This window comes from Pyrus communis, chromosome 2 (genome assembly GCF_041283825.1).
Source record: "Pyrus communis isolate YQ-2024b chromosome 2, ASM4128382v1, whole genome shotgun sequence".
In the NCBI taxonomy this organism is placed as follows: Eukaryota; Viridiplantae; Streptophyta; class Magnoliopsida; order Rosales; family Rosaceae; genus Pyrus; species Pyrus communis.
In genome coordinates this window covers 4,641,708-4,657,618 of record NC_142566.1, presented here as the reverse complement: position 1 = coordinate 4,657,618, position 15,911 = coordinate 4,641,708, and the positions used below count along the sequence as shown (strand labels likewise).

Sequence of the window (15,911 nt, the reverse complement as noted above, 5' to 3'; positions counted from 1 at the left end):
ATTTATTCATGTGTATGTCATATGATATGTGGCTTCAATTTATTAATGCCCAATTCACACACTTGCCTTTTCTTAATCTCCTTTAATTTGGTCTACAAATACACAGTGCTAATTTGCTACCATTAATCCTCTCCTCCCTTCCAATTAACATACCTCTCTGACCCCAACTTTAATTAGGTTATGGAGTCCAAAGAAGCAACTTTCTCTTCTCATTCTCCTTCCCTCTTCCCAACCCCAACCACCAGGTAAAAGATAATGTACTTTTGCTCTTCTCTTGCATCATAAAACAGTTGATTTTTTTTTTTTTTTCAATTTACATCACACTATGCAGATCCGAGCTTAATTAAGTTGGCTAAAACAGTATACTTCCTTTATCTACATGCCGTAGTTTAGATAAATTTATTACTCGGTTTCATTACTTTCGTTTTGGTCCCTAACCTAAACCATTCAAGTTAGGTTTAAGATACGTCTTATTAGTTCGCCTTTTCTTTTCTTCTCTTCCTTTATGCATTTGGGTTTGGTCCCTAACCATCAGGTCCATCACTATATATTTGAGCTTTAAATTTTGGTAGATGCATGCATGGGGTCTGTTGAAAAATGAAATAGAAAGGAACGAAGTTGCCCGGAAAATGTAGAAGCTTTGAGTAGTGAATGATTCTTAGGACGAGTCGCGGACTAAGTTGCTCTCTTTAGGACGTTTCGCGGCTCTACCCAAAGTGTGCAAGCAGTTCACAAACATCACGTTGTCCCCAGGATAAAACAGCCCAGAACCTTCTTCTTCTGATAAGTTCTTTCTTGCACAATGAAAGAACTTTCGAACTCACACCCTTTCTATATGTTGCTTTAGAACTCAATTTTAAGAAAAATATATACGCTGTTGTTTCTCTATATTTTCTTCGATACAGGGAACGTATATATATATATATATATATATATATATATATATATATATATATATATATATATATATATATATATATGCAAAAAGATAAAGTATACGTTGCAAGTTTGACAGAATCAGGTGTGGATGCAAATTTCTTCCTCCTTGTTCTTAGACAAAATTGCACCTACAAAACAAATAACACTTTAAGTCAAGGCCAAGAGCCTCACGCGCCCACAATGAATGGGGGGGACTTTGGCTGAAGAACCTTCGATGCCAAAGTTAGAATTTTGAGGGTAAAGTGTTTGGAGAATTTTGAGTGTTTAGCAAAAGTGAAGACCTAGCTTTTTAGAGAAAATGAGGTAGAATATATAAGGCATGGCCGGCCCCCTTGGGAGAGAAGGTGACCGGCCTTTTGTGTGATTTTTGGGTGTAATTGGTAGTTTAATTAGCCATTAATAGATTAATTAGGTAATAAATCTTTTAATTAACTAATTAACATAATTTAAAATGAATGTTTTGGGGATTACCTTGTGGAGAAGATCTGATGAGGGATGGATGAAATAGGTTATAAATAAATACCTATTTGGGCATTTTTGATTTGATTGAGGGATGATTGTCCATTGCTCACATGTAGGATTTTCGGTGTGCCTCAAGGGTAATTTTGTCATTTTAACCCAAAAATTCACATGTCACCTCTTAATTATTTTTGGCTCCACATCAAGGACTTGAAAATCTTAAAGAAACAAAACGGACAAAACCAAAACAGACAAAATAAAAAAAGTAAATATTCAAAACAGAACAAAAGAATGAATGGGGACCTCATCATCTTCTCTATTCAGAGAAGGAATTCCATCCAATTATTTAATGTGAGAAGCTTTCTCACGTTTCAAAGTTAGTGAAGGAGATTACTCCTTATCAAAATATAAGATTAAAAATCAATTTAGGTTATATACATTTAATGGTTGTAATAAACCAAAATATAAAAACTACAACGGACAAAAACATAGCAATTAAAATATTTAAATAAAAACATATTTACTCCAACAGGATCATTCAATATCATTGGTGCTGTTTAATTTTAATCACTTTGTTGTAAAATTTCGATGGCGGTGGATCAAAATCGGAGAAGATGGTGGTCAAAGGACACGGTGGCGATAGTGACCGGAGCAAACAAGGGAATAGGGTTTGCAGTTGTGAAGTGGATGGCGGAGTTGGGAGTGACGGTGATATTAACAGCCAGAGACAAGGAAAGGGGTTGCAAGGCTGTTGAGGCACTCAGAGCTCAAGGTCTTCATAATGTAGCCTTCTCTTGCCTTGATGTCTCCGATCCTTCTTCTATCAAATCTTTCACTTTATGGTTCAAAAAAAGCTATGCGGTACTGGATATTCTTGTAAGCTCTCTCTTTTTCCATTTAACAATATAGATGTAAGTTATTGTTTGTAGCGTAATGAAATTATTCTTATATATTGTTATTCATTTTTTGGCTCCTTACCTTCACGTTAAATATCGTTACAACATGAAATTATCTTTACTTTCACATTAAATGGTGTTACAAAATGAAATTAATATCCCACGCCTAAATTATAAAATTCATAGGAAGGTTACACTATAATTGCCAAAATTTAATTACAGTTCAAAGTTATATAATAATGTTGTTATTACCATAACAAAGGCAATTTCTACATTATAAAGTCATGATGCATTGTCATCATCGTATGTTAAGCATGAACGTGATTACATTACATATTTCAAAATGTGATCCATTCTATATAATCTATATGTGGGTGTATATCTTCAATATTTATTTGTTAGTTGAATTTGATGAGGGACAAAAAAGTTGGTGGAGACATTCACGTTTATAGAGAACAATCATGTCAAAGTGGATCAAATCTTCAGGAGTATCCAATTAGTTGATCAATCAGACTAATAATATCTGGAAATTTCATACTGTAATTAGGAACTTTTAGTGGATATTGATTTTTTTTTAATACAAACGATATTACTATGCTAAGCTACACTTGAAAAAGGGTGAAGGGTTTGAATTCGGTACATGGCGTTTTACATTTTAGTTAGGGTTATATTGTACGTTGATAACTTGGTACATATGTATAGTTTTACGTACTTTTTATATTGATTATAAATTTGAATAAATGAAGGTGAACAATGCAGCTGTGTCTTTTAATGATATCAATGAAAACTCGGTGGAACATGCCGAGACAGTGATGAAAACCAACTTCTACGGACCTAAGTTATTGACTGATGCCCTCTTGCCCATGTTCCTTCATAGCACCTCCTCCATTGGTCGGATACTTAACGTTAGCTCCAGACTCGGCTCATTAAATGTAAGCGATCGAAAAATTAAACCTGCTCAATATATTAAGCTCATGAAACAACGTATGCATGCATTAAACCTCGATCATCAATCTCTCAATATATTTTTGCAGAAGCTAAGAAACCCTAGCACAAAACAAGTTCTAGAAAGCGAAACACTGTCGGAAAAAGATATCGAGGGGGTGGCTAGTTTGTTTCTTGAAGACGTCAAGAGCGGCAGATGGAAGAGCCAAGGGTGGCCTAAAGTATGGACCGACTATGCTGTGTCAAAGCTTGCACTCAATTCATACACAAGAGTTTTGGCCAAGCGATATGAGGGGAGGGGTATGAGTGTGAATAGCTTCTGTCCCGGCTTCACGCAGACATCTATGACTCGTTTTAAGGGCGACCACACAGCCGATGATGCTGCCAGTGTTTGCGTAAGGCTGGCATTGCTTCCTCCTGAGGAGATTCCAACGGGGAAATTTTTTTTGTGGGTTAGTACCAGTAGTGGTAATGTCATACCCTCTAAATTGTAACTGCTCCAGTCGAGTGAGTATTACATTAATTTCGAGCAATTATATTAATCAGTTATGTGTGAGTCTCCCTGCCTAAATTTGTGTTAGAACTAAGAGCCATTACTTATTGAGGCATTTAGATTTAGATGCCATATATATTTTATTATATTAGTGTTGGAAAATATTAGTATTTTAGGTTTTGGATTATTGAGTTTAGGATTTGGCTTTAGCCTGTTAGAGTTAGGATTCGTTTACTTGTCTATTAGGGATTAGTTCATAATAAATAATTGTAATTTGTTATTTAGTTGATACAAGTCACTCACAATACAGTCCCTTCGGATTATATAACCGTCTCAGCTAATTTGTAGTGTTTTCTTTTGTTTCAATTAATAAAGTAAAATTCATAGTTTTTAACTTATTTATACCTTTGCATTCTCTAATTTTTAACTTTTAGCTTTTAGACATTTCATCAACTAACAAAAAAGTTAGTCAAATACACATGTTAATTCCAAAATCTAGAAAGTGAAAGACTATCCGAAAAGGATATCGAGGATTGTCGGCGATGCACTGTAGTTTTGCTATTTCGATGGTTTATCGACAATGCACTGCACTGTGTTTTCGCGGCCATGAAGCTGTAGAATGTTGACGCAGAGGGAGGGGGTCGAGGAATGGGTGTTCTTATTTGGAATTAAGTTGGAGAACTTTGTGGAGTGGTGGCGTTGCAAGCCCCTGCACTCATCTCTCTACTCCATGCCATCAATATTGGGCTGGAATTCGTGGTGGACACCATCCGTTTGGTGTCGGAGGTGGAAACAAACTCGCTGCTTGGGGAAGCTGGTATGCGTTAGAAAGCTTATATGTCGAGGCAATACAGAGCATCATGAGAGGACGGTGGTTAGTGTGCAATACATCTCGAAAGAGGCTGACAAACATTGCTCATCGTATGGCCCGTCGTCTTTGGGTTCGGGGTTTATCATTTCTGGGTTGATGAGGACCGTGTGGCTTATGAATTGTATTAACGATTGAGGGTTCGATTGGAAGTACATTTAAAATGATTGAAAACATTTTGACAAAAGTGTTTTTGGAATCCTTAATAAAAATGCAAGTGAATCATAGAAAAACATTTGAAGTGCTTTATGCAAGAAGCACATAACTGGTTTTGAGTCCCAAAGAGTCAAAAATATTTTCACCACAAGCATTTTTAGTCATTTTAAAAGCATTTCCAAAATAGTCATGAGTAGCGTTGTAATTTTGGCTCGTGGGGCCTTGTTTTTTCTTGCCTAGGCCTTTTCGCACATTGTTTTACTCAAGAGAGGTTTTTCTTCCAACCCCTCATAGACCGAGGGACCGTCGAACATCGCGATCCGTAATGTGGGAATAAAACCCCCTATATAGTGTTGCATTAAACCCATTCTCCCGTATATCGCGTATGAATGTTCGTCTTTCTTTTGAATCAAAGTAGGTCGCAACTATTGTTTTTTAGTCAGTCCCCGCAGGTTGGGGCGAAAGGGGGGGGGGGGGGGTGGGTGGCACCCTTATACAACAAGTCTTTTTTTTTTAGGTTGCAACCATTGTATTTTAGTCCGTCCCCGGGTGCGCGCGCGCCGGGGGGGGGGGGGGCTGCTTATACAACAACTCTGCTTCCTCATCTTTGGCATGCTCGTTCTTTATATATTTTAGAGTTTTAGGTCGCAACTATTGTATTTTAGTCGGTTCCCGAGAGGGGGGGGATGGGCTTATACAACAACTCTGCTTCCTCGTCTTTGGTGTGCTCATTCTTTATACGTTTTAGTTGATTTTATCGAAATTCTCTCATAACCTTAAAAACAATATGACTAATTCTCTCGTAACCTTAAAAACAATAATGTTAGTCGTATCACATTTTTAGACATATTAGCAAATAATGTGAAATTGAAGGAAATTTTTTGTGAAATAGAGGATTATTTGAATATCACATGCTTATAATTTAATCAGAGGCGAAAGCTTAGAGATCATGAACTATAAAACAAATAATTTTTTTCATTTTATTCAAAGCTTAAGGGTTGATGAACCAAAAACTTAAAAGCTGAGAGTGGGAAAAGACAAGGATAACAATCCTAACCGTTAAATCCGATAATTGTGGATAACCGTCCGAATAGATTGGATTTGGGTATGAAAATTCAGGTATATTTTGGGTATGGAGAAAAACTATGGATATAATTCGGTTATGGTTTTAGATATGGTTATAGGAATCCCCAATCCATATCCGTACCCGAATCCGAACCGAATAATATATAATATAATTATACATAACATTAAAGTATTATATAATATATGTATATTCATTATTCACCGAATCCATTACCTTGAGAATACAAAAATTGCATTTTGTGGCAAAGTTCAAAAGTTTTTATATGAATCAAAATCTATGAGAATTTAATGGTATTTATGGGAGATATCAAAGATCAACCAACATTATCAATGTTTAGCTTTAGTTTTTATGCTCCACAAGATTCATTAATTAAATCATTTTATACATCGAATATTTAATGATGAAATTAACATTTACTAAATTATCATGCGTCAATTGGGCAAATATATTTTTTGTATTAATGAAGATGGATATAATCGTTAACCGATGGAGATTCCATTATTAGGTGAATTTGATGAGGGACGAAAAAGTTCGGTGGAGACATTCACGTTTATAGAGAACAATCATGTCAAAGTGGATCAAATGTTTAGGAGTATCCAATTAGTCGATCAATTAGACTAATAATATATGGAAATTTCATACTGTAATTAGGAACTTTTAGTGGATATTGATATTTTTTTTTAATACAAACGATATTACTATGCTAAGCTACACTTGAAAAAGGGTGAAGGGTTTGAATTCGGTACATGGCGTTTTACATTTTAGTTAGGGTTATATTGTACGTTGATAACTTGGTACATATGTATAGTTTTACGTACTTTTTATATTGATTATAAATTTGAATAAATGAAGGTGAACAATGCAGCTGTGTCTTTTAATGATATCAATGAAAACTCGGTGGAACATGCCGAGACAGTGATGAAAACCAACTTCTACGGACCTAAGTTACTGACTGATGCCCTCTTGCCCATGTTCCTTCATAGCACCTCCTCCATTGGTCGGATACTTAACGTTAGCTCCAGACTCGGCTCACTAAATGTAAGTGATCGAAAAATTAAACCTGCTCAATATATTAAGCTCATGAAACAACGTATGCATGCATTAAACCTCGATCATCAATCTCTCAATATATTTTTGCAGAAGCTAAGAAACCCTAGCACAAAACAAGTTCTAGAAAGCGAAACACTATCGGAAAAAGATATCGAGGGGGTGGCTAGTTTGTTTCTTGAAGACGTCAAGAGCGGCAGATGGAAGAGCCAAGGGTGGCCTGAAGTATGGACCGACTATGCTGTGTCTCTTAACAACAATGAAGAATTCTATAGAAATCAAGAAATGTACAGATGAAGGAAGACTGAAAAGAAAATTGAAGAATGTATCAATGTATTTCTTTCACTGTTTTTGTATATATCCATCATAAACCGACTACAAAAGGAAAGAAAGTATTTATACTCTCCTATTGAGACTTATGACATACACTTCATGCGCACATGTTTTGCACATGTAAGTTGATGACTTGGCATTCTTTTTACTCATCCAATACCCCCCTCAATCTTAGCTTGGATAACCAAGCTTAAGATTGAAACAGTGACAAAGAAAATCTGGACCATGAAGTCCTTTGGTGAGTACATCGGCTACTTGATCTTTAGTACACAAGTACTCAACAAAGAGATCTCCTTTCTGAACTCGTTCCTGGACAAAGTGAAAATCAGTTTCCAAGTGCTTGATCCGAGAATGTTGAACTGGATTTAAACTCAAAGCTATTGCATATTGATTATCACAATATAACACTGGAGGAGAAGACAAGAACTCATGTAAATCTTTGAGTATGAGCCTAATCCAAGCAATATCAGCTGTAGTATGTGCTAAGGCACGATATTCAGCTTCAGTGGAACTCTGAGAAACAGAGGACTGCTTTTTAGATTGCCAGGAAATGGGATTAGAACCAAGATATACAACATACCCCGTGATAGATCGCCGAGTGTTCAAATCTGCAGCCCAATCCGAATCACTGTATGCAGTTACATAGACAGACCCTCCAGAAATATATGTCAAACCACACTGGACAGTACCTTGCAAATATCGAAGTATTCTTTTGACCATGGCAAAATGAACATCAGTTGGAGCATTCATATATTGACAAACAGAATTCACAGCAAAGGCAATATCTGGGCGTGTAAAGGTAAGGTATTGAAGAGCTCCAACCAAACTGCGATATAGAGTAGGATCAGGTAATAAGGTACCAGCAGTGGAGAGAACTTGATTATGAGGTTTGCAAGGTGTGGAACATGGTTTGCAATCATCCATGCCAGCTTTATGAATCAAATCTTTAACATACTTGGCTTGATTGATAAACAGATCCCCATTGGTCTTGTAAGTAACCTGTAAGCCTAGGAAATAGGCTAACTTTCCCATATCTTTAAGGTCAAACACTTCACTAAGAGTTGTGATCACATACTGTATCAACTGAGAATCAGAACCTGTGATTACAATATCATCGACATAGAGAAGGAGAATGACAACATGAGTCCCTTCAGTTTTAACAAATAGACTAGAATACGAGACAGAAGCTTCAAATCCAATAGCTTGCAAATAACTAGTGAATTTTGCATTCCAAGCGCGTGGAGCTTGTTTTAAACCATAAAGGGACTTAACTAATTTACACACATGAGTAGGAAACTGAGGATTAACAAAACCTTGAGGTTGTTTCATATACACATCTTCCTGCAATTCTCCGTGAAGAAAGACATTCTTCACATCAAGTTGTCGAAGATCCCAATGATGTGTAGCAGCCAATGCTAAGATTAATCGAACTGTAGTATGCCGAGCCACAAGACTAAATGTTTCTGTATAATCCAACCTTTTTTCTTGGTTGAATCCCTGAGCAACTAATCGTGCTTTATATCGTGAAACGGAACCATCACTATTTCTTTTGATCTTATATACCCACTTACTGCCAATGACATTCTTATCACAAGAATTAGGAACTAAAGTCCAAGTACCTTGTGTTTGAAGAGCATCAAACTCTTCTTGCATTGCCATTTGCCACTGAGGAATATGAGAGGCTTGTTTAAAAGTTGATGGTTCTGAGGCATCCACAATTTCAGCAACAAAAGTAAAACCTCCTGAAAAATGAGCATCATCATCAAGAGTTAAAGACTTCACTTCTGGAAATATGGCAGTTAAGGCTGAATAATCCTTTCTGGTGATTGTACCAATTCGTAACCTTGTTTGAATTCCATGTGATACAGATGAATTCACTGTGCTTGGAGAACTAGAGGAATTGGGTGAGGGCAACATAACTTGGAGTTGTTGTGGATGTAGGACAGGCAACATAGGGCTCGAAAGAGTAGCCTGTGTACATGAGTCCTGTGCATTTCCCAAAGAACTAGAAGAACCGGAAGAAGTAGAAGCACTGTGATGCTGTGATGTAGAACCAAGGGATTGAGTGCCTGAAACTTGTGGCGAAGCAATACTAGAATCACTACTTGAATATGAAACCACTGGAGATGGTAACTAAACAATTATAGGACTTGAAGTTCTAGTAAAACCAAAGGAATGGAAAGAAGTAGTACCAGTAGCTATGTGATTACCATGGTTATAAGGAAATGTAGTTTCATCATGAAGTACATGGCGAGAAATAAAAATCTTCTTCATTGATATACTGTAGCAGATATCACCTTTATAACCATGTGGATAACCCAAGAAAACACATTGAGTAGAATGAGGCTGCAACTTATTAGTGTTGTATGGTCGAAGATAGGGATAGATGGCAGAACCAAAAACTTTGAGATTAGCTATGTCAGGTTTCTTACCAAATAACTTTCCAAAAGGTGATTCCATATGAAGATTCTTGCAGGGCATTCGATTGATAAAAAATGCAGCATGAGTGACTGCATAAGACCAAAACTTGTGAGGTAAATGTGCAACAGAAAGCATTGTAATAGCTGTCTCAATGAGATGGCAGTGCTTCCTCTCAACCAATCCATTCTGCTGAGGTGTATAAAGACAAGAAATAAAATGTAATATACCATGTGTTGCCAAGAATTCCTTAAAAACATTGCTAAGAAACTCCCCACCACCATCTGATTGTAACACTTTGATTCGAGTATGGAATTGATTCTCAATATATGCACAAAACTTGACAAAAGAACCAAAAACTTCTGATTTATTCATTATAGGAAAAATCCATACAAACCTAGTTGCCTCATCTACAAAAGACACATAATAGCGAAAACCCTCAACTGAAACAACTGGAGAAGGTCCCCATACATCAATGTGAACTTTGTAAAAGGGAATATCTACTTTATCAACTCTATCAGAAAATGGAAGTCTAGTCATTTTGCCATCAATACAATGAGAACAGATTTTGACAGTTTCATCAGAAGTAACAGCTATATTAGACTCCCTAAGCATAGTTGACAAGATAGCATTGGAAGGGTGACCACAACGCTGATGCCACAGAGAAGATTGCACAGACTGTCCCAGATAAGCAGACGAACATACACCTTGATTCATTAGTGTGGGAAAAATATGCACAGGTACTCGAAACAACTCATGATTGCTACTCTTTCCGTGATGGAGGATTACCCCTGTTGCCTTGTCCTGCACAAAAAACTGAATATCATCACATATAAACCAACTACGATTGTCTTTACATAACTTTTTAACAGACAGCAGATTAACAGTTAAAATGGGCACATGTAAAATATTTTTCAGATGCAAAACATGAGATGAAGTTTGCAAAGTGCCATGACCAATATTTTGGACATTCAAACTTTCACCATTTCCAACTATTATCTTCTCAGACCCTTCATAGGGTGCAGATTGAGCAAGGACTGTTAAATCAGGTGTCATGTGGTGAGAAGCACCAGTATCAAGAATGCATTCTGGCTTCAATATTCCTCTCTATACCAATTAATTGATCACGAAATTCCTTAAGAGTAATAGGGGACTCTCTTGCAAATATAATAGTTCGAATCATATCATAATCCAAAGGTAAGCCTGTGAGTGCAGCAATAATGAGATCATTATCTGATACTTTCTCTCCAGCAGCTTGTAGTTGATCTTTAATAGCCTTTAACCTCAGTAGATACTTGTCAATAGTATCCCCCCCTTTTTGCATAATATGTAGTTCGGCTTTTAAATGATTAACACTAGCTTTAGAAACATACATATATCGATCATGTAAAGCAATCCATGCTTCATGAGAGGTCTTGCAACCTACCACATGTTTGATTGCATCATCACTGAGTGTGGCAATCAACAAGCTTAACAGTGCCATATCAATCTTAACCCAGTCTTTATACGCAACATTGATCTCAGTGGTAACACCTAATTCAGGGGTGAGAACAAACTTGGGAGGACAAACAGAGTCACCAGTGAAATGATCAAGAAGATCATATCCACGCATAACAGAACTAAACTGAAAGCTCCACTTACGAAAATTATCATCATTCAATTTAATAGCGAGCATACCCAATAAACTTTCAATTTTCACTTGATTCACCATCATTATCACTAAACACCTTACACTGATATCACCAGATGTACACAGAACAATAATGTCGGTGAAAGAATCCAGAAAAACCCAGAAGAAAGTTAAGTCGGTTGAAAGAACCCAAATGAAAATTTCAAGATCTGATATCAAACCAAGTACCAAATCACAACCAATCACTATACTATTGCACAATAACCAAGAATTACAAACAAATCTCAACAATGGCAGCAACTTTCATGCAATTCAATCAAAGCAAGAAAACCCCAAAATTTCAACAAATTTGGCATCGGCCTTTCATCAAACCAACTTGTAAATCTTCAATACACCAAAATCTATGGCATCGGCCTTCAATTATACTGATATTCGAAACAAAATTCCAGAATCAATCAAAATTCTTTCAAAATTTGTGAAGAGTACAGAAACGATATCACCTTATTATTAATCGTAGCAGCGTATAGCAGAAACTGGATCCATTGTGCAAGCAAGACTGGCTTTGATACCATCTTAACAATAATGAAGAATTCTATAGAAATCAAGAAATGTACATATGAAGGAAGACTGAAAAGAAAACTGAAGAATGTATCAATGTATTTCTTTCACTATTTTTGTATATATCCATCATAAACCGACTACAAAAGGAAAGAAAGTATTTATACTCTCCTATTGAGACTTATGACATACACTTCATGCGCACATGTTTTGCACATGTAAGTTGATGACTTGGCATTCTTTTTACTCATCCAATAGTGTCAAAGCTTGCACTCAATTCATACACAAGAGTTTTGGCCAAGCAATATGAGGGGAGAGGTATGAGTGTGAATAGCTTCTGTCCCGGCTTCACGCAGACATCTATGACTCGTTGTAAGGGCGACCACACAGCCGATAAAGCTGCCAGTGTTTGCGTAAGGCTGGCATTGCTTCCTCCTGAGGAGATTCCAACGGGGGAATTTTTTTTGTGGGTTAGTACTAGTAGTGGTAATGTCATACCCTCTAAATTGTAACTGCTCGAGTCGAGTGAGTTTCGAGCAAGTATATTAATCAGTTATATATGTGTAAGGCTCCCTGCTTAAATTTGTGTTAGAACTATGAGACATTACTTATTGAGGCATTTAGATTTAGATGCCATATATATTTTATTATATTAGTGTTGGAAAATATTAGTATTTTAGGTTTTGGATTATTGAGTTTAGGATTTGGCTTTAGCTTGTTAGAGTTAGGGTTCATTTACTTGTCTATTAGGGATTAGTTCATAATAAATAATCGTAATTTGTTATTTAGTTGATACAAGTCACTCACAATACAGTCATTTCAGATTATGTAACTGTCTCAACTAATTTGTAGTGTTTTCTTTCGTTTCAGTTAATAAAGTAAAATTCTTAATTTTTAACTTATTTATACCTTTGCGTTCTCTAATTTTTAACTTTTAGCTTTTAGACTTTTCATCAACTAACAAAAAAGTTAGTCAAATACACATGTTAATTCCAAAATCTAGAAAGTGAAAGACTATCCGAAAAGGATATCGAGGATTGTCGGCGATGCACTGTAGTTTTGCTATTTCAATGGTTTATCGACAATGCACTGTGTTTTCGCGGCCATGAAGCTGTAGAATGTTGACGCAGAGGGAGGGGGTCGAGGAATGGGTGTTCTTATTTGGAATCAAGCTGGAGAACTTTGTGGAGTAGTGGCGTTGCAAGCCCCTGCACTCATCTCTCTACTCCATGCCATCAATATTGGGCTGGAATTCGTGGTGGACACCATCCGTTTGGTGTCGGAGGTGGAAACAAACTCGCTGCTTGTGGAAGCTGGTATGCGTTAGAAAGCTTATATGTCGAGGCAATACAGAGCATCATGAGAGGACGGTGGTTAGTGTGCAATACATCCCAAAAGAGGCTGACAAACATTGCTCATCGTCTGGCCCGTCGTCTTTGGGTTCGGGGTTTATCATTTCTGGGTTGATGAGGACCCCATGTGGCTTATGAATTGTATTAACGATTCAAGGTTCGTTTGAAAGTGTATTTAAAATGACCGAAAGTATTTTGACAAAAGTGTTTTTAGAACCAATCCTTAATAAAAATACAAATGAATCATAGAAAAACACTTGAAGTGCTTTGTGCAAGAAGCACATAACTAGTTTTGAGTCCAAAAGAGTCAAAAATATTTTCACCACAAGTATTTTTAATTATTTTAAAAGCACTTCCAAAAAAGTCCTGAGTAGCGTTGTAATTTTGGCTCGTGGGGCCTCATTTTTTCTTGCCTAGGCCTTTTCACACATTGTTTTACTCGAGAGAGGTTTTTCTTCCAACCCCTCGTAGACCGAGGGACCGCCGAACATCGCAATCCGTAATATGGGAATAAAACCCCTTATATAGCGTTGCATTAACCGCATTCTCCTGTATATCGTGTGTGAATGCTCGTTCTTTATACGTTTCGGTTGATTTTATTGAAATTCTCTTATAACCTTAAAAACAATAATGTTACTCATATCATATTTTTATACCGCATGATATAGCAAATAATGTGTAATAGAGGATTACTTGAATCCTTGAATACCACATGCTTATAATTTAATCAGAGGCGAAAGCATAGAGATCATGAACTATAAAACAAATCATTTTTTCATTTTATTCAAAGCTTAAGGGTTGATGAACCAAAAACTTAAAGCTAAGAGTGGGAAAAGACGAGGATGACAATTCCAATCGTTAAACCCGATAATCATGGATAGCCGCCTGAATAGATTGGATTTGGATATGAAAATTCGGGTATATTTTGGGTATGGGGAAAACTGTGGATATTATTCGGTTATGATTTTAGATATGGTTATAGGAATCCCCAATCCATATTCGTACTCGAATCCGAACCAAATAATATATAACATAATTATATATAATATTAAAGTATTATATAATATATGTATATTCATTATTCACCAAATCCATTACTTTAAGAATACAAAAATTGCATTGTGCGAGTTGCATTTTGTGGCAAAGTTCAAAAGTTTTTATATGAATCAAAATCTATGACAATTTAATGGTATTTATGGGAGATATCAAAGACCAACCAACATTATCAATGTTTAGCTTTAATTTTTATGCTCCACAAGATTCATTAATTAAATCATTTTATAAATCAAATATTTAATGATGAAATTAATATTTACTAAATTATCATGCGTCAATTGAGCGAATATATTTTTTGTATTAATGAAGATTGATATAACTGTTAACCGATGGAGATTCCATTATCCAGTGGGTATAGTTATGGATAATACCCGATGATTAATTTACGGTTATAAATATAATTAATTTTCGTAGTTATAGAGATAGATATATTATTTCTGTCCCCCTTCACCCTGGAAGCAAATAAGAGAAAGTGGACATCCAAAGGCCTTCATTCTCTTTCCCTCACACTAAAAGCCCTTTAAAAAGTGTTGAAGCTATATAGGGCTCACCAGTCACACCTTCATCCTTCAATTTGGTGTTTCATTGGTCCCTTTTAGTTTGTCATACAAACCATTGGGCTATAGCCCAATGAGTCATGAAACCTTAAACTATCCTTTGGCCCATTTAGAATTTTTTTTCGTTTGATTAATTAATCTTAAGCCTAATATGTAATAAATTAAACCATTTAAGTTAACTTACTCCACTTCGTTGAAATTCTTCAATATCTATTTTAATTGATGTGAGATTAGGTTCATTAATTGACAATAAACAAATTTCAATATTTATTTTAATGATGATTAATATTGTTAACCCTCAAATCATTTTGAGAAACAAATTTGAATATTTAATAAGTATTACTAAATTGTTTCATGTCTTGTTTATTTAAATATGTTTGCGAAAATCTTATTTGTCCACTTGCTGAGTTATCTCATAGCTTTTGTTCATTTTGCCCCCTCATGTTGTAACTAGTAGAGGTTGGCTCTGGTCGACAAAGACATTAAAATGAGACACTTCTGACCTTTCTAATAGAACAATTTGATAATCTCTTTTGTGCAATTGCCTATAATTGTTTTTATTAATAGGTCAGAGACACCGAATTGTATGCATGTGACCTAATGGTCGATCGAGGCTTGATTGAGTTTGAATGTGTTAGCTCGCAAGTGATAAATTTGAGTAATGTATTACTTTCATGAAAGATTATGCTAAATTTTTATCGAAATCAACCCTATTTGGGTATATATCCAAACAAGGGGTATTAAATAATTTAAGCCAGTGGGCTAGACGCTTAATGGTGTTAAGACATCTAAGTACCTTCAAATTTCAAGAAAGATCTCGAGGTTTTGAATTCAAAATGGATGTGGTCTATGTGCCCTCAATTATTGATTGTGACGTATTTATAAATTTAATTTTTCTTAATTTTATTGCCATGAACTTAATATATATCAACTAATAACTAAGATCACAAATATGCACATTTATTTTAACGGTAAAAGATTTGGTCTCGTCTAATTTATACTCTCATAAATAACGTACTCAATATCAAATTATTGTTGAATTATTGTGCGGTCCAACCCAATACCAAATTGGTAGGTAGGAATGAAGATTCTTATTGGATAGAGAATATAGAAAGAG

General features: G+C 35.7%; 1 protein-coding gene across 4 annotated transcripts; it reads left to right on the top strand.

Annotated features, from left to right (window-relative positions):
* The first annotated feature begins 179 nt into the window (after positions 1-179).
* LOC148698381 (short-chain dehydrogenase/reductase 2-like) lies at positions 180-4,136 on the top strand. Of its 4 annotated transcripts, none has more exons than XM_088682458.1 (4): positions 180-245; positions 2,013-2,259; positions 3,041-3,226; positions 3,329-4,136. In XM_088682458.1, the coding sequence occupies exons 1-4, from the start codon at positions 181-183 to the stop codon at positions 3,731-3,733; spliced, it is 903 nt and encodes a 300-aa protein (XP_088538584.1). In that variant the 5' UTR covers position 180; the 3' UTR covers positions 3,734-4,136. The 4 variants fall into 4 exon arrangements, with proteins under 4 accessions (XP_088538584.1, XP_088538583.1, XP_088538586.1 ...); XM_088682457.1 differs by having other exon boundaries at positions 2,013-2,274; XM_088682460.1 differs by lacking the exon at positions 180-245 and having other exon boundaries at positions 1,125-2,274.
* The last annotated feature ends 11,775 nt before the right edge of the window (positions 4,137-15,911 follow it).